The sequence below is a fragment of the Cetorhinus maximus genome, chromosome 6 (assembly GCF_964194155.1).
Source record: "Cetorhinus maximus chromosome 6, sCetMax3.hap1.1, whole genome shotgun sequence".
In the NCBI taxonomy this organism is placed as follows: domain Eukaryota; kingdom Metazoa; phylum Chordata; class Chondrichthyes; order Lamniformes; family Cetorhinidae; genus Cetorhinus; species Cetorhinus maximus.
In genome coordinates this window covers 143,481,527-143,506,989 of record NC_135884.1, presented here as the reverse complement: position 1 = coordinate 143,506,989, position 25,463 = coordinate 143,481,527, and the positions used below count along the sequence as shown (strand labels likewise).

The 25,463-nt window shown below is 40.9% G+C and overlaps 1 protein-coding gene across 1 annotated transcript in view; it reads left to right on the top strand.

Annotated features, from left to right (window-relative positions):
* dynlrb2 (dynein light chain roadblock-type 2) overlaps nt 1–21,389 on the top strand; it is a 29,288-nt gene extending 7,899 nt beyond the window's left edge. The window contains exons 2-4 of the mRNA XM_078544625.1: nt 250–325; nt 12,390–12,557; nt 21,158–21,389. Of these exons, the coding sequence (XP_078400751.1) occupies nt 250–325; nt 12,390–12,557; nt 21,158–21,201 (288 nt within the window). The 3' untranslated portion in view covers nt 21,202–21,389. The remainder of the gene's footprint in view (nt 1–249; nt 326–12,389; nt 12,558–21,157) is intronic.
* Nucleotides 21,390–25,463: the final 4,074 nt, after the last annotated feature.

The following is a 25,463-nucleotide window of genomic DNA, read 5'->3' as shown; positions in this document are numbered from 1 at the left end:
AACTTTAGTCTTATCCACCCGATAATATTTCAAAACCTCACCATTAAATACTCTGTTGTAGAACTCGCTTAGAGTAGGCCCTTAATTAGAACATTTGTCCATCCGGAAGATGTCCATCCAGTAGATTCCCATTTTCTCAAGTTTTTAATGATTATTCTACCAGTCAACACACTTTGGAAGAACTGCCATGTGAGAACTTGCATTCTGTCAAATGCTGTCTTGTATTAATCTGTTTTCTCTTATTTACAGAGTGAGGTAGAGGAAACTCTGAAGAGGATTCAATCTCACAAAGGTGTGATTGGAACTATCGTTGTGAACTCAGAAGGTATGTTGCTCTTTGTGTCTTAATGCTTTTTTAAGTTAGTGTTCATAGCCATGCACAAGACAAGACATACAGAGCTGCTTTTATATTCTTTTGTGTATTTGTTCACGGGATGTGGGTATTGCTAGCTAGGCCAGCATTTCTTGCCTGTAAGAAGGAGATAGTGAGCTGCCACCTTGAACCACTGCCGTCCATTCATGCAATTCGAATTTTGATCCAAGTGGAACCAGTGGCCAAAAACCAGTTTCTTTGGCCCAGTGGCAAATTTGTGCATCCACTTCTCATGGGTCATCAAGTCTACTGATGTGATAAAGGAGTTAGTTGAAATCATAGAATGATGCAACACAGAAGGATGCTATTCAACCCATTGCACCTATGCTGGCTATTCGGTACAGCTATCCAAATAATTCCCCTCCCCTGCCCTTTTCCCATAGTGCTATATATTTTATTCCTCCAAGTACTTAACCAATTCTCATTTTTAATTTTACTATTGAATTTGCTTCGCACCCTTTCAAGAAGTGTAATCCAGATCACAACACTGTTTTTTGTTTTAAGTCACCTTATATCTGTGCCTTCTAGTTACTGACCCTCCTGCCACTATTTACCGTATCAAAGTTACTCATGAATTTGAACATTTATCAAACCTCCTCTAACCTTCTCTGCTCTAAGGAAACAAGTCCAACTCCTCCACACTCCTTTGACCAGAGTTTTTATCCATGGTACCATTGTAATAAATCTGTTCTGTGCCCTCCCCAAAGCCTTGACATTCTTCCGATTGCACAATGTCCAGAAATGAATTTGACAGTGTAGATACTGGGATCTGATTCACGTATTAGTCTCTAGAATTCAAAGTAAAATGCTACCACGTAAAAGCTTCTTTTATGTTCTTTGGATTTTGAAATTAGGATGTTTGTCTCTGGCTCCAGTTGTCATTGTGGATGGTCTTTGGCTCTCTATGGAGAGTTCATTAGCAAAGTCTGAACATTCAGAAAGAAATATCATACTTTCGTGTTGGCAAACTCGTTTACTCATGATTAGTCTTTTGAAGAATGTGATTTTAAGAAATCCTATGTGGACACCAGTGAGCTAGGCTACAAGGGGAGAAGCTTGTGCTGGTCGGAGTGCTCATGTTTTTACATTTTTTATGCTTATCCGCAAAAGTGGACTAGCATATGTATTTTTAGACTCAGAGTCTCAGACGTTTACAGCACAGGAGGAGGCCATTCGGCCCATCAGGTCCGCACCAGTCAACAAAGATCTGACTACACTAATCCAATTTTCCAGCGCTTGGCCCGTAGCCCTGGAGGCTAATGCAGCACAAGTGAATATCTAAATACTTCTTAAATGTTATGAGAGCTTCTGTCTCAACCACCCTTTCAGGCAGAGTTCCAGATTCCCACCACCCTCTAGGTGAAAAGAAATTCTCTTCAACTCCCCTCTTAGCCTTCTACCTCTTAACTTAATTCTATGTCCCCTGATTATTGACCCCTCCACTAATGGAAAAAGTGCTTTTCGATCCACCTTATCCCTCATACACCTCTATCAGATCCCCTCTCAACCTTTGCTGCTCCAAGTAAAACAACTCCAGACTATCCAATCTTTCCTCATAGCTCAGACCCTCCAGCCCAGGCAGCACTCTGGTAAATCTCATCTGCACCCTCTCCAGTGCAATCACATCCTTCTTATAATGTGGTGACCAGAACAGCATTGAGTACTCCAGTTGTGGCCTGACCAGTGTTTTATACAGTTCCAGCATAACCTCCCAGCTCTTGTATTCTATGCCTCGGCTAATAAAGGCGAGTATCCCATATACTTTTTTAACCACCTTATCTACCTGCGCTGCTACTTTCTGGGATCTGGTGGATATGCACACCAAGGACTCTCTGATCTTCAGTACTTTCCAGGTTCCTACAGAATCACAGTGCAGAAGACGCCCATCGAGTCTGCACCGATACATGAGAAACACCTGACCTACCTACCTAATCCCATTTACCAGCACTTGGCCCATAGCCTTGAGTGTTATGACATGCCAAGTGCTCATCCAGATCCTTTTTAAAGGTTGTGAGGCAACCCGCCTCCACCACCCTCCCAGGCAGTGCATTCCAGACCGTCACCACCCTCTGGGTAAAAAAGTTTTTCCTCACATCCCCCCTAAACCTCTTGCCCCTCACTTTGAACTTATGCCCACTTGTGATTGACCCTTCAATCAAGGGGAAAGAAGAAAAAAGCAAAAAACTGCGGATGCTGGAAATCCAAAACAAAAATAAAAATACCTGGAAAAACTCAGGTCTGGCAGCATCTGTCCTATTTCGATCCCTTCCCTTCATCCCACCCCACCCCCACTAGGGCTATCTGTACCTTGCTTGTCCTGCTTTCTACCCTGAATTAGCACATTCCTTAGATAATATCACCACCTTCAACATCCCTTTGTCCTTTTGTCTATGACATCTTTTGGCTATCTCCACCTATCACTGACCCTCTATCCAGCTCTACCCCTCCCCCTTAAACCAGCTTATATTTCACCTCTTTTTTATTTTTACTTAGTTCTGTTGAAGAGTCATACGGACTCGAAATGTTAACTGTATTCCTCTCCGCAGATGCTGCCAGACCTGCTGAGTTTTTCCAGGTATTTTTATTTTTTGTCTTCAACTAAGGGGAACAGCTGCTCCCTATCCCCCCTGTCCATGACCCTCATAATCTTGTACACCTCGATCAGGTTGCCCCTCAGTCTTCTCTGCTTCAACGAAAACAACTCAAGTCTATCCAACCTCTCTTCATAACTTAAATGTTTTATCCCAGGCAACATCCTGGTGAATCTCCTCTGCACCCCCTCCACTGCAATCACATCCTTCCTATAATGTGGCGACCAGAACTGCATACAGTACTCCAGCTGTGGTCTCACCAAGGTTCTATACAACTCCAACATGACCTCCTACTTTTGTAATCTATGCCTTGATTGATAAAGGCAAGTGTCCCATATGCCTTTTTCACCACCCCACTAACATGCCCCTCCGCGTTCAGAGATCTATGGACACAAACACCAAGTTCCCTTTGTTCCTCAGAACTTCCTAGTGCCAAGCCGTTCATTGAATACTTCCTTGCCAAATTACTCCTTCCAAAGTGTATCACCTCTCACTTTTCAGGGTTAAATTCCATCTGCCACTTATCTGCCCATTTGACCATCCCATCTATATCTTCCTGTAGCCCAAGACACTCAACCTCACTGTTAACCAACCAGCCAATCTTTGTGTCATCCGCAAACTTACTAATCCTGCCCCCGCATAGTCATCTATGTTGTTTATATAAATGACAAATAATAGGGGACCCAGCACAGATCCCTGTGCTATGCCACTGGACACTGGCTTCCAGTCACGAAAGCATCCTTCTGTCATCACCCTCTGCCTCCTACAACTAAGCCAATTTTGAATCCACCTTATCAAATTACCATGTATCCCATGTGCCTTTGCCTTCTTTATAAGTCTCCCATGTGGGACTTTGTCAAAGGCTTTGCTGAAATCCATATAAACTACATCAACTGCATTACCCTCATCTACACACCTGGTCACTTCATCAAAAAATTCAATCAAATTTGTTAGGCATGACCTCCCTCTGACAAAGCCATGCTGACTCCCTGATCAAACCTTGCCTCTCCAAGTGGAGATAGATACTCTCCTTCAGAAATTTCTCCAATAGTTTCCCTACCACTGACGTGAGACTCACTGGCCTGTAGTTCCCTGGCTTATCTCTACAACCCTTCTTAAATAGCGGAACCACATTAATTGTTCACCAGTCCTCTGGCATCTCCCCCGTGGCCAGAATGGAATTAAAAATTTGGGTCAGAGCCCCTGCGATCTCCTCCCTTGCCTCCCTCAGCAGTCTGGGACACAAATCATCCGGACCTGGAGATTTGTCCACTTTTAAGCCTGCCAACACCTTGTCACTCCCTATATGAATTTACTTAAGAACCTCGCAGTCTCTCTCCCCGAGTTCGATACCTTTATCCTCATTCCCTTGGGTGAAGACGGACGTGAAGTATTCATTCAACACTCTAGCGATGTGCTCTGGCTCCACCCATAGATTGCCCCCTTGGTCCCTTATGGGCCCTACTCTTTCCCTGGTTATCCTCTTCCCATTGATATACTTATAGAATATCTTGGGATTTTCCCTACTTTTACCAGCCAGAGCTTTCTCATTTCCCCTCTTTGCTCTCCTAATTGCTTTCTTAAGCTCCACCCTGCACTTTCTGTTCTCCACTAACACCTCTGCTGCTTTGCTTCCCTTGTACCTGCTAAAAGCCTCTCTTTTCCTTCTCATCGTAACCTGAATATTTCTTGTCATCCATGGTTCTCTGGGCTTGTTACTCCTTCCTATCACCCTTGAGGGAACATGTTGAGCCTGTACCCACCCCATTTCATTTTTGAACACCTCCCACTGTTCCTCTGTAAATTTCCCCACAAGTATGTTTCCAGTCTACCTTGGCCAGATCCTGCCTTATTTTACTAAAATCCATTCTTCCCCCAATCCAAAACATTTTTTTGCAACTTGTTGATTTCTTTGTCCATAACAAACTTAAATTGTACCACGTTGTGGTCGCTAGCACTAAATTGCTCGCCCACCACCATCTCAGCCACCTGTCTGGCTTCATTCCCCAGAATTAGGTCCAGCAATGCACTGTCCCTTGTTGGACCCTCTACATATTGACCTAAAATGTTCTCCTGTCCACATTTTAAGAAATCCACTCCATCCAAGCCCTTAACACTATGTCTATCCCAATTAATGTTGGGAAAGTTGAAATCACCTAATATAATTACCCTATTGTTATTGTTTTTACACACCTCCACAAATTGTGCACATGTTTGCTCCTCAATTTCCTGCTGACTATCTGGGGGCCTATAATAAACACCTAATAATGTGGTTGCCCCTTTTTTATTCCTAAGCTCTACCCACAAAGCTTCATTCGATGCCCCCTCCAAGATATCATCTCTCCTTCCTGCAGTAATGGACTCCTTAACTAATAATGCAACACCTCCTCCTCTTTTACCCCCTCCCCTGTCTCGCCTGAAGATTCTATATCCTGGAATGTTGAGCTGCCAATCCTGCCCCTCCCTCAACCACATCTCAGTGATGGCTACTATATCACAATTCCACATGTCAATCCTCACCCTTAACTCATCCGCTTTACCTGTAATACACCTGGCATTAAAGTAGAGGCCATCCAGCCTTGTGTTACTCCCTTGAAGCTTATTGCAGCTGTACTCCCTCTGACTTGATTGTTTTACTGTATTATGATGTGTCCCTATTCTGCTAACATTCTGTGTCCCCTCCCCCTGCCGAATTAGTTTAAACTCCTCCCAACAGCACTAGCAAACACGCCTGCAATGATTTTAGTCCCGCTCTGGTTCAGATGTAGACCGTCCCGCTTGTACAGGTCCCACCTTCCCCAGAAACGGTCCAAGTGATCCAGGAATCTAAAACCCTCCCTCCTGCACCAACTCTTAAGCCACATATTCATCTGTGCTATTCTCCTATTTCTGAGCTCGCTAGCACGTGGCACTGGGAGTAATCCAGAGATTACAACCTGAGAGGTCTTGCTTTTTAGCCTACTGCCTAACTCCCTGAATTCTTGATGGAAGACCTCATCCCTCTTTCTACCTATGTCTTTGGTACCAACATGTACCATGACCTCTGCCTTACCATTCCTAGTGTAATTCCTCGACTTGTTAGCTCTCCCCAAATGCATTACCTCACATTTTTCCAGGTTGAATTCCATTTGCCACTGCTCTGCCCACCTGACCAGTGCAGTGAGATCATCCTGCAATTTATGCCTATCCTCCTCACTATTCACCACCCTACCAAATTTCTGTCATCCATGAACTTCTTGATCATACCCCCTACATTTATGTCCAAATCACTTTTGTACACCACAAATAGCAAGGGCCCCAGCACCGAGCCCTGCGGAACCCCATTGGAAACAGACTTCCAGTCACAGAAACGTCCCTTTACCATCACCCTCTGCTTCCTGCCTCTCAGCCAGTTTTGGATCCAACGTGCCACTTTGCCCATGGGCTCTTACTTTCTTGATCCGCCTGCCATAAAGGACTTTATCCTTAGGCTTGCTAAAGTCCATGTAGACTACATCAAATGCATTACCCTCTTCAACACTCCTGGTTACCTCAAAAATGTGATCAAATTTGGCAAACATGACCTTTCGTTAACAAATCCATGCTGACTATCGCTGATTAATCTGTCTTTCCAAATAAATTCTATCCCTCAGAATTCTTTCTAGTAACTTCCCCACCACTGAGGTTAGACTGATTGGCCTGTAATTTCCTTGTCTATCCCTTCCTCCCTTTTTTAAAGATGGGACAATGTTAGCAGTCCTCTGGCACCTCACCTGTGGCTGGAGAGGATTTGAAAATTACTGCCAGGCCCCCTGATATCTCATCACTTGCCTCCCTCAACAGCCTGGGATACATCTCATCCGGGCCTGCGGACTTGTCCACTTTTAAGGCTGCTAAACCCACAAGTACCTCCTCTCTCTCTCTCTCTGTTAATTTCCTCTAATATTTCAGTCCTCCACCCTGATGTCTATACCTGCATCATCCTTTTCCATTGTGAAGACCGACGCAAAGTATTTTTCTTGTTTTTATAACAGTTTGTGAACGGGAGTAAACCTCAACATACTCTGTTTTGCTTATTGTGAATACAGTGTCTTCCAAATCAAACCGAATGCTGTTTCAGAGAGCAACTGACACTGCTTAGATATCTATGCCAGACTGTATTCGTAAGTCAGCTGATGAATTGTTTTTAAGCATTTGACTGCTGTGACGTCAACCTGGAACATTGAAAAGTTAACTTGCTGATGGAATTCATTTTGAGTAGGATCAGTGCAACCAGCAGAGAGAGAGTAGATAGGTTCAGGTGCGGTATGGATTAAATGCACATCTCAAAAGAGCATGTCAATTTTTGTATACTAGCTGCATTTGTGGCCCCTTTCAGTGCTTTGTTCAAAGTTGATTTCATTTCCTTTAAAACCTGTACAACTTCTGGAAAGAAAAGAGGCTTTCATCACATCAGTTTGGATTCAAATCCAATCCCAAAGTGAAGCAGCATTGTGTTATCCTACTGTCACTGATTACAGAATTAGTAATATTGTTGTTGACATCAAACATAAATACTGAATCTTTTTGAACCGATAAGAACATGAATGGGAACAGGAGTAGACTTTACAGCCCCTTGAGCCTGCTCTGTCGATCAACATGATCATGGTGATCTCAACTACACGTTCCTATGCTCTCTCCATATCCCTTGATGGTGAAGCTTAACAGAACTCTTGCTGAATAAAGTAATCATGATTATTCTGGCTAAATTGAAAATCTTCCATTGCTTATCGTTAACCAGTTGAGTTACTTTGGGAGCAATATGCTAATAAATAAATAAATGAGATTTCATATTGAAGTCGAATGAATTGATAATCGCAGAAACGTTAAGGTTTGCAGCTAGTTCCTTTTCCCCCATTTATCCTGCACAACAATCTTTCTATCTAATATTTGAACTGCTTGGCAAACTCCATGCACTTCGGCATAAGGTGCTACTTTTCCGCTCTTTGTAGGGTAGCTGTGGCAGGAATTAAGATCAAGATTTTGTCCATCTCTACAACTAGGTAATCTTTTTTTCGTGGGGTTGATGGAGAAGGGTGGGAAGCAGAGGAAAGCAAAGATGAAAAGGAAAAATAATTCTTAAATCGAAGTGGGAAAGAAAACTTGTATTAATGGAGTAATAGTTTATTGTTAAGTAGTGAGCATAATTAATTTTCTCTAGGTTAGGCTCTAAAATATAATTCATTGGAGTTTGACAGCCAGTAATTCTCAGGTTTTTTCCGTCATTGGACTGGTAAATCCACGATTTGCACCTAAGGGGGAGCCGAAAGTCTTTATCAGCCACTGTTGAGTGTTTTCTTTCCCCCTTTTCTCTGCCTTATCATTTCAGTAATAAGTTGTGCTTGAGTGAAGCTCATTAATGCTGCCTTAGCTATGCTGATTGCACACAACTGGTTGTTCTGGATTCTTTCCCAACCAGCAAGTACCACTACATGTACTTATTGTATATGTGCGTATCATTGGTACTCCAGTTAGGGGAAGGTAAAGAGCAAACTTTTGACCTTTACAGATAATGATGCATGTAGGTACATTGTGCTATGTGCAAGAGGCAGAGCCAGTGAGATTATTGAGTAGGGGAGCCTCCATAATGTCTCAACATTCAGAAGATTTAAAATATTGTACCAGGCTTAACTGTCATTTCTGTGCCACATCTACACCACAATGCGCACGCCCTCACCCTCACACCTGTGCATACACACATTTCTGGCTCTTGTACCATCTGACTTCTTGTTCTCAGCTCAAAACGAACTGCGAAACTGCAGTTTATCAACAGCATTACAGTGCACCTTCTGGTCAGCACAACAGGTGAAGAAAAAAAGACAAGTAAAAATTAAAAGCGGAATTAAATTTATGCAATGAAAGGTGCTCTCTGGTTTGTTTATACCATTTCTCGTTCACCCCCAGGGCCCCATTGTATTAGTGCAGCTAGAAATGATTGGGTGTCTGTGTATGTAACACTGTTTCTGCATACCAGGATAATAGAACGCAAGTCCATGGGCACTGTTTAGTTCACCACATAGTAAGTTTCTGCTCCCAATCTTTCAAGTTTGAGGCCCTGCACTAAAGTGTCAGGAAGAAATATAAATGTAGATAATGTTATTGGAAATTTAAAAAAAAGAGTGGTTTAGTCTCTGTGTGTTAATTGGATTAAAGCCAGCTAGCCTGGGTGCTTTGTTTAGTAGTTTTGAGATGTAAACAGTAAGTTAGAGGACATTTACATTTTGTTCAATAGAGCATTCAAAGACTGGGGGTGAAATCTTGCACCTGGCTAGGAGACACCAAGCATTGTATATAATTAAATTGGTACTATGAAAGGGGTTCAAAGGGCCTGACGATAGAATTAAAATTTACATTCAAAGGGGAAGGCTAGGTGTAACAGAAAGGAGCTTGTGTGCAGGTCAGAGGCATGTAAGATCAAAGCCTATAAGCCTATAACTGTCTGCTAAGGAACCTCTTTGAATTCGTAAGGTGAAAATGCTTTGTCTGGTGTCTAAGTCTGTTGGTTATTGTTGCCTTAGTGAAGATTAATTTGGGAATTCGTTAAAACTTATGTTAGTAATTTGTAGCCTTGTGTATGTGTTTAATTTGTTGTAACTTAATAAATGTTTCATTTAGTTTGATATGAAAACCTCTCGAGAACTGGTGGTCTTATTCCTGAATTTAGCTGCAGCTCAAAACCTATATTTTCAATTGGTATGTTATGAAGGTTGTTTAAAGTTTCCCTCTGGGATTTTAAATAACTCCGCCTTTACAAACTGCTGTGTCAAAACAAAAGCAGCATTCTCCCTATCCAGTGAGGAAAGTAAATGAGAGATGTACTTATGTGCCTCCTGATGTCAGACAAGTATTTTGGCAGCATGGAGGCAATGGTGGAGAGGTGGTGCAGCAAGTTATCAACATGTATAATGAAACCAGCATATACACTAACCTTTGGTTATGGTTGTTTCGATGCCATGGGTGTGGTGGAAAAGGAAATCTGTCTGATCAAATAAGAAGTTGCCAGCGAGGTGGGTATTGACCTGTAAGGCAAGAACATAGTTGAAGACGTTTTGGGTAAACTCCCCTTCCTATATTTATAGTCGCCCTCTCAGAGGTGAGAGGGGTTTTCTGGCAGAAGATGTGGTAAAAAGCAGGAGGGTAAGGGGATGACAGTAGTGAGGGTCACAAGGAAGTAGTCAGAGGTGGCTTTGACAGATTGAGACTGGCAACATGGAGGCTGTGGAGGTGATGAGGCTGAGTTGTATCCCTGAATGTGGGTATGAATGTGAGAATTTATTTGGAGGAAAGGGTTCAACCGTTGGACAGGTTAAATGTTTCATTATTCTAACTTCAAAATCTCATCGCATTTAGAGAGCTCTTGATTTTAATTTTTAAGTTTAATAAAAATGTAATGCCAGATACCTGGTTATGTGGCATTTTTATTCTCTCCCAGCAGATGTCCAGTTTGCAGGGAATAATTTTATGCTCAAATTTTAAAATTTAGAACCTGAAATTTTATGGTAATTTACAGTTTGGGATGGTTTTAAGCCCTGTAATATTTGGGACCATATTCTAAATGGTCTATTTCTTAACATGCATAGTGATGACATGCTACATTAATTGATGCTTTAATAGCTAATATCCCATGTGCATCCTATGATTTGCTGAATAAATGAGAACTATTGCAATCAAATTTAAGATGATGGTTATACCATTTAAATTGTCCATGATATTAACATAGTATTTCCTATGAGATTGCACATGGAATGATGAAGGCAGCATTTTATTGAAGCTGTAGAATTTATTGAGGCATTTTTCCACATTGCCTGTAAATGGCCTTGAGATTCAGCTAGTAGCAATATTATCTCTTGTCATCCTGAAATTCCCCAACTGAACTAAGCAGGAAAGCTGTTAGAGATAAAGACAGAAACTCTACAACTGCACAGCAGGCCACTTCACTCCTCAATGAATTGAATCATTCAGTGAGCTGGGTGTGGCCCAGGCAAAGGTTGTCATGAAATGGTACCTTATTTTATTCTTATTAGGGATGTGGGTATCGCTGGCAAGGCCAGCATTTGTTGCCCATCCCTAATTGCCCTTGAGAACATAATGAACCACTTTTTTTAAGCAGCTGCAGTCCATCTGGTGCACCTACAGCTACAGTGCTGTAGGAGAGGGAGTTCCAGCATTTTGACCCAATGACAGTGAAGGAATAGTGATATAGTTCCAAATCAGATGCTGTGGGGCTTGGAGGGGAACTTTCAAGTGGTGGTGTTTCCATGCACCTGCTGCCCTTGTCCTTCTAGGTGGTAGAGGTCATGGGTTTGGAAGGTGCTGTTGAAGGAAGTTTTTCTTTCACCTTTTCAAGTGCTGATTGACTTGTTATGCATTTCCAACACTTTCTGTTTCTATTTTATTATGGGTATTTGCATTCTCTTTAAATCTGTTATTTTGATAATCACATCCTGTCAGCAGCCTCAAGGTAATTTGTGCAAAGCACCTTAATTTACCTGCACTCTTGCTTTTGTTCCATGGTAGAGTGCTTTGTCCAACTATTGAATTTGCAATCTGATGGGATGTGGGCATCACTGGCAAGCCCTGCATTTATTACCCTTGAGAGGGTTACATTGAGCCACTCCTTTCAGCCACTGCTCTCCTTGTAGTGCTTATTATACAGTTTGGTACAACTGAGTGACTTGTTAGGCTATTTCAGATGGCGGTTGCGTTGCTGTGGGTCAGGAGCCATATATTGGCTAGATTTCCTTAAATGAATGACAGCAGTGAACTAGATGGGTTTTTGTGACACATCTGATAGTTTCATGGTCACCGTTACTGATGCTAGCTTTTTAGCTTGAAGTTTTATCTAATTGACTGAACTTGAACTCTACAGTTGCCATTGTGAGATTATGCCTGTGCTTCTAGCCTTTGGATTACTAGTCGAGTAACTAGTATGCTACTGTACCCCCTTATATGTATATGTGGAGGGGGAGAAATACTGTAGAAGATGCAGCAGCATTTTGTCAGAGTGAAGAGGGTTAGGATCAATGTTGCTTCCCATCATAACTAATTTATTGAAATCTGGTTGACTATAAGCCATATTGGCACAGATATGGGAGCAGTTTGGGCACATATAACAAATAAGCAAACGATTGAGATTCACAGTGATCTATGAAGAGATTTGGCTGCTGAAGTAAACGATGGAGAAGGGTGGAATTGGCAATTTCAAGAAGGAGCTGATTATGTAGGTTGATATATCGTTAACTGATTACAAGCCCCTTTTTGACTACAAGTTTCCACACTGACTCCACTGTAAATGCTGATGTTACATTTGACAATTTTTTAAAAATCTGTCTAGTCTTTTTTTGGATACAAGCGAAATATGAAGTCCATTTAGAAAGCAATATAATTTTTGATGTTTTGATCCGCAGGAATCCCAATAAGGACAACCTTGGATAATTCCACCACAGTGCAGTATGCAGGCCTGTTCCATCAGCTTGCCATGAAGGCCAGAAGCACTGTCCGAGATATTGATCCACAGAATGACTTGACCTTCCTACGGGTCCGATCAAAAAAACATGAAATAATGGTTGCACCAGGTAAAAGCTGTTCGATTGTAGGAGTGAAATAGATTGTTTCCCTGATTGGCGGCAATTCAAATTATTCCAACACAGTCTCTAGGTAGAACTGCCAAGGGTCAGCAGGTTCAGTGAAGGGGGAATAGTTGAAGACCTGAAAAGTGAGGTCAGGTTAGGAACTCAATATGATCCTCTCTATTCTAGTGGGTTTGCAGACCAGTGGGGAAACCCTGTGGAGCAGCCTGGAAAGTAATTAAAATGCACAAGGAAGTAAGTAACTCAAGGTGTAACTCCACATTTAATAGCCTTTGCATGGGTTTCCCAAGCTGTGTGGAATTTGCCAGAATCAGAGTGTGAGAACACAGCAGCAAGTGCTACAGAGTAACACTGACAGGCTGGGAAGCCTTCAAACAGTGAAACTGAATAGCATAGGTGAGAGGCTGCTGCACACAGCACTTCTACTCAAGAGTGTGCTCTGCTTTCCAACCTCTTGGAAGTCATTCTTGGACTTCACTCCCTTAATCTGTACTTCCCTGCTTTCAGTGGGACATGGGAGTTGCCTATGCACCTCTAACCTGTACCTCTGATGAGGAGCAACACCAGCAGCAGTACCTGCTGCCTTCTGCTGAGCCACATGCTGCTTCACAGGACAGAGAGGTTGGAAAGTTTAATTTTAACCAAAAGCACATGTGAAAATCACAAAATCCTTGAAGCTACTTTATGCACAGGCTGTAATAGATGCCCTACTGTCATTTCTTAAAACTATTTTGAAGTATTTTGTGTCTCTTTATGCTTGGGTATGGTAGCCTAGTGATTATACTATTGGACTAGCAACTCAGTTCAATGGAAGTTGTGAATTCAAAGTTGTGAAACTGAATTCAGTAAATCTGGTCATTTGTGCGACTGGAACCAGAAAAAAATGATTGCAGAAACTGACAAATTGTTGTAAAAACCTAAATGTTCACTAATGTCCTTTAGGGAAGAGAACCTACCAACTCCTCTTCGTCTGGCCTACAGGTGACTCCAGCTCCGCGTTCCATGATTGACTCTTAATGCTATCTTCAATAAAGGATAGGCAATAAATATTGTCTGCCAGTGTCGCCCAAATCCCAAGAACGAATTTTTAAAAATAAAAAAAAATGCCGTTCCCTTGTTAAGAGTGGGTGATGCGCTCTTGTGCGCCCGCCAAATATCCTTGGTCAGCTGCTTGAATGTGCATGAGGGAGCCCTGGAATAATTTGTCTTCCAATTTTCCACTTTTGGAGAAGTAGCAATCCTGCACTTATTGCTTCCCTCTGGTGAATTCAGCACACCAAATATGCTGTGTGATTAACTCTGCAAAACCATTTCTCACCACTTTGCATCCAGTGTGTTTGCCTGAGACTCCCACACTTGGAATGTCCTGTTGCACCAACCATAAAATTCCACAGGCTTAGATAAATTATTACTAATTATAACTAGGCCACAAAATGATGAATGTGAGGGTGTACTGTCAGCCCATATTGATTTTCCCTCCTCCATATGTCTTTGTTTCTACTAATGGGATTTTGCAGATGGTGGCCAAAGAGCTATATTCATTGTCCCAGCTTGATTCAAAACAGATGGTGAATTAGTTTAGTTAGGATAAAACTTTATTGTTACTGGATCATGGAGATAATGTAAAAGTACTTTCAAATACACGATAAATCAGTTTGGCAATCAGTAACTTGATTCTTTACATTATGGCATGCAAATATTAATTTGAAAAATAAATGAAGGTGGTAGAATTAGCACCAGTATGAAATGTCCAGGAGTAGGTAGTGAAAAGAGCTTCTGCATGCAATTCCTTGATGGTTGACTATAAGCCGTATTGGCACAGATATGGGAGCAGTTTGAGCACAAATGAGAAATGCTCTTGAGAGATCAACAGCAAGGAGGAGACAGAATTAGTTTTCTTTCAGATGTAAGAATCCTCACCAAAACAGAAAATATTTTACTTATTTCCATACATGTATTGCATCTCACTGTGCCATAAGGTGTTATGTTTTGGGTTGAAATTAGTTGGAGGAGCTTAATAGATTTTTCTTGCTAAAAGGCAAGGGTGAACTATTAAAGTTGATTGCCTGTTGTAATGTTCCTGTTATAATGTTCCTCGTTATATCTAATTCATTACAATTTTTCTGTATCTATAATGTGTGCTGTGAGTAACACCAGAATATTCATTAAGCCAAGTGAAAAGATCTGACTCACTCATTATTACTTCAGCACTACACTCATGAGTTATTGGACCTTAATTACTTATGAAATAAACTGTGCATTACAGTTTTCTATTTAGCATGCTTTAGATAAGCTACCACATATCAATTATCAAAATTGACTTTTCTATCAACCATCAAAGAAACTAACAATTTTCACTTTCGGTAATCAGTATTATTTGGCAGGAAGAATTGAAAAGCAGTATATTATTTGAATGGAGAGAGACTGCAGAACTCAATGGGACAGAGGGATTTGGCTGTCCTGATACATGAATCACAAAAAGTGGTTATTCAGGTACAGCAAGTGATTAGGAAGGCAAATGGAATGTTGGTGTTTACTGCAGGCTAGGTTTATACCCATTGGAGATTAGAAGAATGAGAGGTGATCTTATTGAAACAAATAAGATTCTGAGGGGACTTGACAGGGTGGATGCTGGGAAGATGTTTCTTCTTGTGGCGGAGTCTGAAACTAGGACACAGTTTAAAAATGAGGGTCTCCCATTTAAGGAGAGTTTTTTTTCTCTGAGGGTCATTAATCTGTGGAATTATTTTACCGAGAAAGCAGTGGAGGCTGGGTCATTGAATATATTTAAGGCTGAGTTAGTTAAGTTTTTGATCAATGGAATCGAGGGGCATGGGGACAGGTCAGGAATGTGGAGTTGAGGCTACAATCAGTTCGGCCATGATATTATCGGAGCTGCATGGTCTACTCCTCCAAATGCTTCTGTTCTGTGCACTTAGCAGATTGGTGCTAATGTGGTTTGAGAAAAATTGCATTTATACGTGCATGATTCAGTGGTGTGTCATACTTTTAATTTATTATTTCAAATTGTGCCCACCATTGTTGACAGAGCTGTAGCAATCGGTGCTACACCTTAGTGTAATACAGCTCAAATTGTTTTGTATATAACTTTTACTTTATAAAGATTAATCATGAAAATTTCACATAGCCATCACTGTTTTATCAAAATCTCAGTGGATGGAGGGGTGCAGATAAAAATGTTTCTTCATGAAAATATAACATAACCAGCTTTTGTAAAAACAACACCAATACATTCCAAGGATTTTCTGCAGAACAGAAAGTAATTTCAAAGGACTTGTCCTTTGGGCAGCTTCTTTTGCGCAGGTTTACATGTTAGTGAACCTCTCTGTAATTAATACCACAGAAATGATGAAATCTGCTGAAAGCTTGAGTTTAATTTGAGAAGGTATTAAATATATTCCATAAATCATGATACCAATATTGAGATGCAATGGAAGTGTTGAGTTGTATTGATGTCATTTTGGCTCTGTGCCCAGATAGTGTGGATGGTGACACTGTTAGCATTCTTTCCTTTGTGAAACTGGTGGTGACATCTGGCGTAGTGGTAATGTAGCTGAACTAGTAATCCAGAGACCCAGGCTAATGCTTTGGGGACATGGGTTCAAATCCCACCATGGCAGCTGGTGGAATTTGAATTCAGTTAATAAATCTGGAAAATAAAGCTAGTTTCAGTAATGGTGACCATGAAACCATGAAACTATCATCGATTGTTGTACAAACCTATTTGGTTCACAAGTGCCCTTTGGGGAAGTAAGTCTGCCATCAGCCTACATTGCCCTCCTGAAATGACTTGACTTAAGGGCAATTAGGGATGGGATGACCTATGACACCCACATCCCATCAAAGAATGGAAAGAAAAGTTAAACATGGAAATCCAGAAGTTGTCAGTGATTCTATACTTCTCCACAGGAGATGGAATAAATAGATCAATGTAGTGATGTGAACTTGGATTAATTTCCCTCTTCTTATGAATTAAAATTGCCAGAAGGTTTTACAGCGTGTCCGAGGAGGCGCATTTTAATGAAGCCAGGATCCTACCAGAAGGAAATGTGCACAAAGTCCCAAGTATCAGATTTTTTTTCACATGATTATTTTCCTTTTAGACTTAAAACCACAGGATGAGATTTTTTGTATTTTGTTCACATCTGACTTCAAATTTTTTCAAGTGCTGGAATTACTTAGAGGATGTGAAGGAGAAAAATGCCTTTTGTACTTGCGGCTCTGATATTGTATACTTTGTACATAAGAGTCCAGTGCAGAGAACAAAGAGGAGTCAGGCATCATGCCAAGGTCTTATCAAGAGGAACCTTTATCCACCCCAGAGAGCGTATAGGGAGAGGCTGTCCTTTAAGATGTTGTCAAAAGAACTGTGTTTGAGGAGGCTACGTTTCAGTAAAGAGTGAAGTCACCTGCCACTCATGATGTCAAAGGAGGGCCTTCAGCTGTGTTGTAAGCCATGTCAGCGGCCACAGTATTCAAATTTTATGCACACGAGTCATTTCAGTTAGACTCCAGCAACATGTGTAGCATCACCCAAAACCCTTAACGGGACTGCATTCACAGGTGCCATATTCCAAAGGACTTAAGACCATAAGACGTAGGATCAGAAATAGGCCATTCGGCCCATTGAGTCTGCTCCGCCGTTCAATGCGATCATGGTTGATCTGATAATCCTCAACTCCACTTTCCTGCCTTTTCCCCGTAATCCTTGATTCCCTTACTGATTAAAAATCTGTCTATCTCAGTCTTGAATATACTCAACGACCCAGCCTCTACAGCCCTCTGCGGTAAAGAATTCCACAGATTGACTCCCCTCTGAGAGAAGAAATTCTTCCTCATCTCTGGTTCAAGTCGGCGCCCCCTTACTCTGAGATTATGCCCTTTGGTCCTAGACTCTCCTACAAGGGTAAGCAACCTCTTAGCATTTACCCTGTCAAGCCCCTTAAGAATCTTTTGTTTCAATAAGGTCGTGTCTCATTCTTCTAAACTCCAATGAGTACAGGCCCAACCTGTATCTTTTCTGTTGATCGTCATTAGGCAAGCTCTGAGTTGGATGTTCTGCTCAAGGGTGGCATTGTGAGGCATTGCATCCATTAGAAGTTCAACTGTTGGCTTGTGGGCCTACAAGTTGGGAGGGGGATATAATGGGCCTCATAGATAATGCAGCTATACCTGATGTATGCACCTCAAATGCTTGTATAAGTACATAGCTAAGGCAACTTAATTTTTCTCCAACATGCGCAAATTTGATTTAAAATGGGTCGGATCAATAAGGGCCAGCTGATCATTAATGGCCTTTATAGAAAAGGAGGACAGAGTGCACATGGTCAGATTATTTAGGGCCAGTTGATCACCATATTCTGGGCTTTTATGGCCAATTAATTATAAAGACTAATCCCAAAGTGCATCATGTCTTGTCGCCTGGAGGCAAGAGTGTCAAGGTGCCTAAAATATGCATCTCAGTCCACCAATAATTAAGTCCTTCTTTTCCAACTCTGTATCAACATGGGATTGATGTTTTCCCAGTCTTATTGGTGACCAAGACACATCTATAACTATCAGAGGTTCCTTCACACCTGAAAGATCAGGCTCATCCACCACATTTCCTTCTGCAGCATCCCCTCGGTGGCTGCCAGTGAAAGGACACTAATTTGTGCATCACACAGAGCCAAGGGTTCCAGGAGGAGGAGATGTGGTGAGCTGAGGTCTATCATAGCCAAGTATCATCCACAATCGTCCCTGGCCCCATATCAGCACCCTGAAGGTGTAATGTGGGTGGAGGAGTGATGACGTCACTTTGTCTGCCCTCCCATCTAGGGTGCACCCTGTCCTCTTCCTCCGGATGCCATCTGCGCTCTTTCTCCTCCTCCTGGCTCACTTATCACGTCAACCTCCTCTGCAACCCCTGCCTCAACACCACCTCCAGGTCCCATGTCAACATCTATAGCTGTCGATTCACCGCCATCTGCAGCCTGTGCATCCAAAGATAGCTGTTCGCTTGTGAAAAGGAAGAAACTAAGATTTACAAAAGTGGAGGGTGTTCATCTGGCATGTTACAGGAGCTCATGTGTTGTGTGTGCACACTCATCATTTTTACCTTTTCACACCTTACAGCCAACAAACATGTTTTAAACTTGCATATGACCAATCTAACCTCCCTCCAATGTCTGCTGGGCACTAGATAACAACCAGCTGTCTGGCCCTTTCTTCAAGCTGGTTAACAACACCAGTACTGCTCATGGGCCACTCACAGGTGTTATAAGATGTTTTACTCTGCAGAGATGGAAAATAAATAAAAACAAAGTGCTGAAAAAACTCAGGTCTGGCAGCATCTGTGGAGAGAGAAAGAGTTAATGTTTTAAATCTAATATGACTTTTTCGATTCCAAAAAAGAGTCACATTGGACTTAAAACGCTAGCTCTGTTTCTCTCTCTGCAAATGCTGTCAGCCTTGCTGAGTTTTTCTAGCACTTTCTTTTTATTTCAGATTTCTAGCATCTGCAGCATTTTGCTTTTACTCATGGAAAATAAATTTAGTTTGTGCTCGATTTTTAGTAAGACACAGACTACTTGGGTGCTTTGGAGAGGGGGTATAATTTACAATTTCACACCTCAAATCTGTGGAAACAAATCAAAGATCTTACCAAGCACTTGACGAGGCCCACCTCTAAAAGCAATTGAATTTTTACAACCAGTTGACTTTAGATTGAACTCTGACCACCCCACTCTCAAACAAGCTCTTCACTGTTCATTGCAGCAGTAACATTTTAATAAATCTTAATTTAAAAATTTCAATTAACTGTACAAACCCTGGATGATCACGTTAAATCATTCAGTTTTTTCTGACGTTGCTTGGTGTTCCATGGCATGGTGCATTTAACATTCAGACCTTGGACCACTTTTTTTTTTATTCATTCACAGGTTATGGGCTTCACTGCCTGAGCCAGCATTTATTGCCCAGCCCTAGCCGTCCTTGAGGGAGGTGGTGGTGGTATGGTCTTCCATGCCAACATGCTAACTTTTCATGGTGCCCAACACTACTTGTTCCCCAGAAGCCTCCTACAATGTGCCTCCACCTCACTAAAGTTGTAATACCTCCTCTTCTCATCTATCTTTTGCATTACCTCTTTTTTTCCTTAAGTGAGTAATTGACTTTTTTAAAGTTAACTATTTGCACACTTTTTAAAAAAATTATTAATTTTACTATGCTCACCTTTTTGCAAACTGAACATTTCATTCTCCCATTTTAATAAGTTTTTAAAATTTTCTTCAATTAAAATATGTTTAAAAGGCTATTTAAACAATTCGGGCCCCTTGATAGTCCTGAATTTGTGGACATGTCTTCAATTTGAGGGCATGTCTTATCCCCCTGTCTGAGATTTTGTGGCTGTGTCTTGTGTTGACTACCCCATGTGATCTCACGCTTACAAGCTCTTTAAGGAGCATTTCAGCTCCTTGGGAGAGGACGCACAGAGAAATCTCCTTCTCCTTCCTCCACCACCCACCCCCGGCACCAAGTTTTTGCCACGAGAATGGCAAGAATTTTCTTTGAGGTGAGAGGTGAGTCTGCCACTGACTGCAAAAACCTGGTCCAATAATTTTAATGACAAAAAGCTACTTGATTTCTTATATATGGGAAAGCTCTTAACATAACCCAGCATGAATTCACCTCTTTATTAAAACATTGACAATTGCACAAGATTCAACATGATGGTAGTGGTTGCATCATTATTTACAATTCATTTGAACAACAGTGTACGTGATTTCATTTTTGTTATCACCAGTGAATCTCCTGTGAAGTTGCTCAGGAATGGTCAGACATTGAATTACTTTATAAATATGGCTCTGAAAGTAATGCATCTCATAATTTCCATGAAAGATTCCCCTTTCCCCCACATCCTGCAAGGTTTCACTGTTCCCCTCATACTAAAATGAGTTTTTACATTTTAAAAAAAACATGGGTACCTGAGATTGGCAGCAAAAATCAACGGGGTTTGGGCAGAATCATAAACTGCAAAAGCAGTGTTTAAACAGGCAGCTGATACTCCAGTTTACAGCTTGAAATCTTTCTTCCTGGTACCTGTCCAGATTGACAGTGTTTCAATTTAACATGTGGAATTGCTGTGCTCTTGGTCTGCTTTTGTTCTAATAGCAATTGTCATAAATGGAGACTAGCCATATCTGCACCTGGTGTCCTTAATGCACAATGACATTCACACAGGACGGTTAATAATTGTGAAGCGAAATAACCTCCAGTTGATTAAAGCAAAAATCTATGGTTCAGATGAACAGTGAATGTCTGATGTCATATAATGAGTTCCGTGAAGATCTCCATAGCTTTGCATCTGCAAATAGAATGGTCCTCAAACACGTTTTTCAAACTGGAAGTAAAATCTAATTTGCAATGACAAGTAATCTGAGATGTTGCAGTTTAATCTGTTTTAACTTTTAAGTATGAAGTGTTGAGCATTTAAAATGTGGAAAATATTGTGGTTGTGGATTTGTACAGCTGGCAAAAGCCTTTCTATAATCTGAACAGTCTTGTACTTTTTGTTTCCTTTACAGATAAAGAATATCTTCTAATTGTTATCCAGAATCCGAGTGAATAAACCCAGAGCATATATCCAAAAAGCATCAAGAAATGTTCAGACTATAAGTATAACCTTAAATAAGTAAACTTGTGACAGTATGAGGGACCACCAGGCATGGTTATGAATCACACTTATTCTTAAATAATTTTGATTCATGTTTTTTTCGAAAACACTTGAAAAAATAAATGGCAATGTTGTATAACTCATCTTTGTTTACCTTCTTTGTGCCATCATTATTTCTGCAGCGAATTTGATCACAGATATGGCCCTCTTATCTGTGGCATCCTCTTATCTGCAACCTCTGTCCCTTTATTTCTGATTTGAATTCTGAAAGATGTAGGATTTTTTTTTTCCAAAGTAATTTTAATGCCAGAGGATAAGTGCAAATTAGAATTGAGAAGATAGTTTACAGTCTGAAGGTATGGTGCTTATATGCAGACATCAAAACCTCAGTCATTGAAATGAAAGTAAAATGGGTTCACTAATTAGCATGGCAACAGATGTGTTTTTTAATTGCCAGATAAATTAAATTGTTTCAAATTGACTTATGTGCCATTTCTTAACTGAGGGAGGCCACACTCAGTCAAATGCTGCCCTGATGTCAAGGGCAGCCACTCTCACCTCACCTCGGAAGTTCAGCTCTTTTGTCGATGTTTGAACCAAGGCTGTAATGAGGTCAGGAGCTGAGTGGCCCTGCGGAACCCAAACTGGGCATCAGTGAGCAGATGAAAACTCCCTGCCAATGTTGCTCTTATGATGGGGCAGATGGTGTGTGCCAGGCGGACCAAATCCTTGAGGGAAACTTGATTGTGCTGTCACAATGGTTTTGAAATTTGTATTTATTGAGCTGCATGCACTGAATTCAGAGTAATAAGTCCACCAAGACTTTAGAGCTTTTTTAAAAACTAAATTAAAATATTTATTGACAAAAGAAAAGATTTCAAGCACATACATAGGACTACAAATTACTACTATAATAACTCTTAAAATTCCTAATTAACCTGACTCCCAGTTACACCCCCTTTAAGGCTATGGCCGAAAAATAGATTTTAGAATTTAAACAGATCCAGTAAATTAACATGATACCCTGGGCAGTGGAGTTCCAAATGACCTTTCTCCAGCTTTAGTTTTGGTAGACAGCAGACTTATGCACAAACACTGGAGGCATCGTTAAGGCTACTTCACATACTTCAGTTAGATCTCACAAAGCCTTTTTGTCATATAGACTTATTCTCCTTTATATATGATTCTCTTTTTAATATAAGTTCTATTGTTTCATATGTCTTTGAAACTGTATCTTCCTCACAATATAAAACCTTTCATGTCACTATATATTGTCAGTAACCCTTAGGAAAATGAACACATTCCTTAGACTTGCTTATCTGGCTATTTGTGAACAGACTAAGATCCTTCTGAAATCCAAATCTCTCTCCATCTCACTAAAAATGCAAATTCCCTTCATACCTTACATGCTAAGCCAACATCCATGTTTACTCATTAGCATATCAAGCCCCTAGCATATTTTGCTGAGTCAAAGCCTGCAGTCTACTTGACTCCAAATGTAATTAAATTACACAGACAGACCTAATTATACTTACCCCCATAAACCTACCTTACAATAACCGGAAAATATATTATGAAAATTATTTTACACTCATGCTCTGTAATTGCATGCTGGAAGATGTACAAAAGTGCTATCTACATTCCAGTTCTATATTCTACACCTCCCCAATCAGTGGAGAAATGAAACATTTATACGGGATATAGGGTTAACTATGGTTCTGTCCTAGAGTTGGAGAAAAAAGGCCTTGATGAATATGAAGAATATCTACTTTTCTATAGCCCTCACTGACACTGGCTAACAACCAGTCGTATCTGAGGATCCTCCAAAACATTAGCTTTGGGATATTTTAAATACATGATGATTTGTACATTTGGATTGTTTGGAAAAAAATTTGACAACTTGAAGTAATAAGACAGAGCTATACTGTTCCCCACTATTTTGCTGGTGCAATGGATCAGCTGCTCTGTATTAGTAACATCAAAATATCAGTGCTACGGCTCATCACCTCACCTCTGCTGGGGTATTAATTCCTTGCTCGTGGTTGACTCCCCATCCTTTCATTTCAATTGGACAACCTCCGGCAGTGCACTAAAACACAAAGATCCTGGACTTGCCTGCCTTCTATAACTGCCTTTGCTCTTAGATGTTCATTCGTCAATACGCCAAGCTGACTCCACCTAGCTACAAGTCAATTTCATCTCACCACAGCACATTAGACTTTAGTCTCTTCCCTATTGTGTTTCCCGTGTTCATAACCAGTACACGTCTCCTAATTTTTGCAATGCCTTTGTAATCTGAACTCCTTCTGTGTCTATACTTGTATGTATTTTGGTTGTTACCCCTAACTCAAGCCCATTACTTCTATATTGCTGAAAAGAGAGACATGTAGCCCAAGCTTTTTGCCTTGCACTCAGCAGGGCCAAGGCAAGAATGCAAAATTTTTAATGATCACAACAATTTATACTACAAGGGAAAAGACTGCTGATTGGTTGGCAAGCCGACTCTGGCCAAGTCATTGCCATGGCTCCCCGAGCTCCCAGGTAATTAAAAAAGAGTGCAACGCTTGACATATTCTATTTGTTTGCATAGAATAGGTCCCTGCATATGAATGTATGTCACTTCTAGAAGTGTAAATGACATTACAAGCTTGACTGATTACCTTAAATTGGTTGTTAGCATAGCTATTAGCGTACTCAGGATTGTTCTGCAAGTGCTGCCCAGTCGCAAAATGACAGCTAACAGTGGACTTTGTATGGTTCGGTTGTTCATAATAGACAGCACAGACCATACTGAACCAGTCTGTGCTTACAAAATCCAAAACAAAACATCCATTATTAGATCTGATAAATCAGTTGAGCTTGTAACATTTACACTTGGTAGAAGTGACATACGTTCATATGCAAGGACCTGTTCTCTGCAAACAAAAGGAAAATGTGCAAGCCTCGCACATTTTTTGAATTGCTTGGGGAGCCTATGGTTCCCCATTGCCTTCTCCATGGCAACACCTCAGCCAATCAGAGTCAACTTGCCAACTAATCAGCGAGCTTTTCTCTGAAAGTATAAGTTGTTGTGATCATTTGGAATTTGGCATTCTTGTGTTAGTCCTGATGAGTACAAGATGAAAAACTTTAGCAACACATCTCTTTTTAGCAACATTCAAGTTCTGTGCTACCATGTATTCATTACTTCTATTACTTTTTCCTTCTTGACCCCTCTAGGACCTTCCTTCTGTCTCCTCTTTCCTGTCAGCAGGTTATGCAACCTTTCTCCATTCCTGATAGTTTAGATGCCCCACACCCCCCACCATCACTACTCCCAACTCATAACTACTCTTTTGCTATCCTTTTATTTTTTGATGGGAAAAGGCTAGATGCTGTGGAGGAGCAAAGAAATTCTGGTGTCCAGGTATATCACTAAAATCTATTGCACAGGTACACAAAGTAATCTAGTATGCTAATAGACTTAAACTTTATCTCAAGAAGGTTGGAATATGAAGGGGAGGAAATTATGCTTCATTTTTGAAGAGTCTTGATTAAATCCCACCTGGAGTACTGTTCAGTTCTGAGTGTCTCACCTGAGAGGATATATTTGGAGAATACAGTGCAGATTCACTGGGATTATACCATAGCTGGAAGGGTTAAATTGAGGTCACTTTGCATAAATTTATTTTGTATTCCCTCGTGTTTAGAAGTTTTGGGCATGGTGGTACATACCATAGATGTCGGCATATAATTTGACCTTTGAAGCCTTGAAAAATCTCTCCTAAAAAAGTCGACTTATACGCTGAATATAAAGGTGAACTATTAGCGTGTGTGGTTGGCCACTATGTAATGCCATCAGCTTCTGATGCAAAGAGTGGGTGTGTCTTAAATTTCCACACATCTTTGCAGCACTGCTCCTATCATCTGCTTGGTCCCTTGTGCCCAGTTATAAGGTACCGGTAAGTAAAACATGCATTTGTGGGATGAAAAATTGAGCCGGACTACTAATGAGAGTATTGCATGTTGTGGCTGTAAAGTGGGGCGAGGGAGCTGGCTTATACACTTAAGTATATGCAAAAACATGATTTTGGGGGCTGGAAAAATGGGGTCGACTTATGCACCAGGTTCACTTATATGCTGTGATTTATGGTATATGCTGTACTGGCCTTTATGATGCGCCTTTGAATTTCCTAATCCTAGGGACTAGTCGAATTGTATCTCTTAACTAAATACAG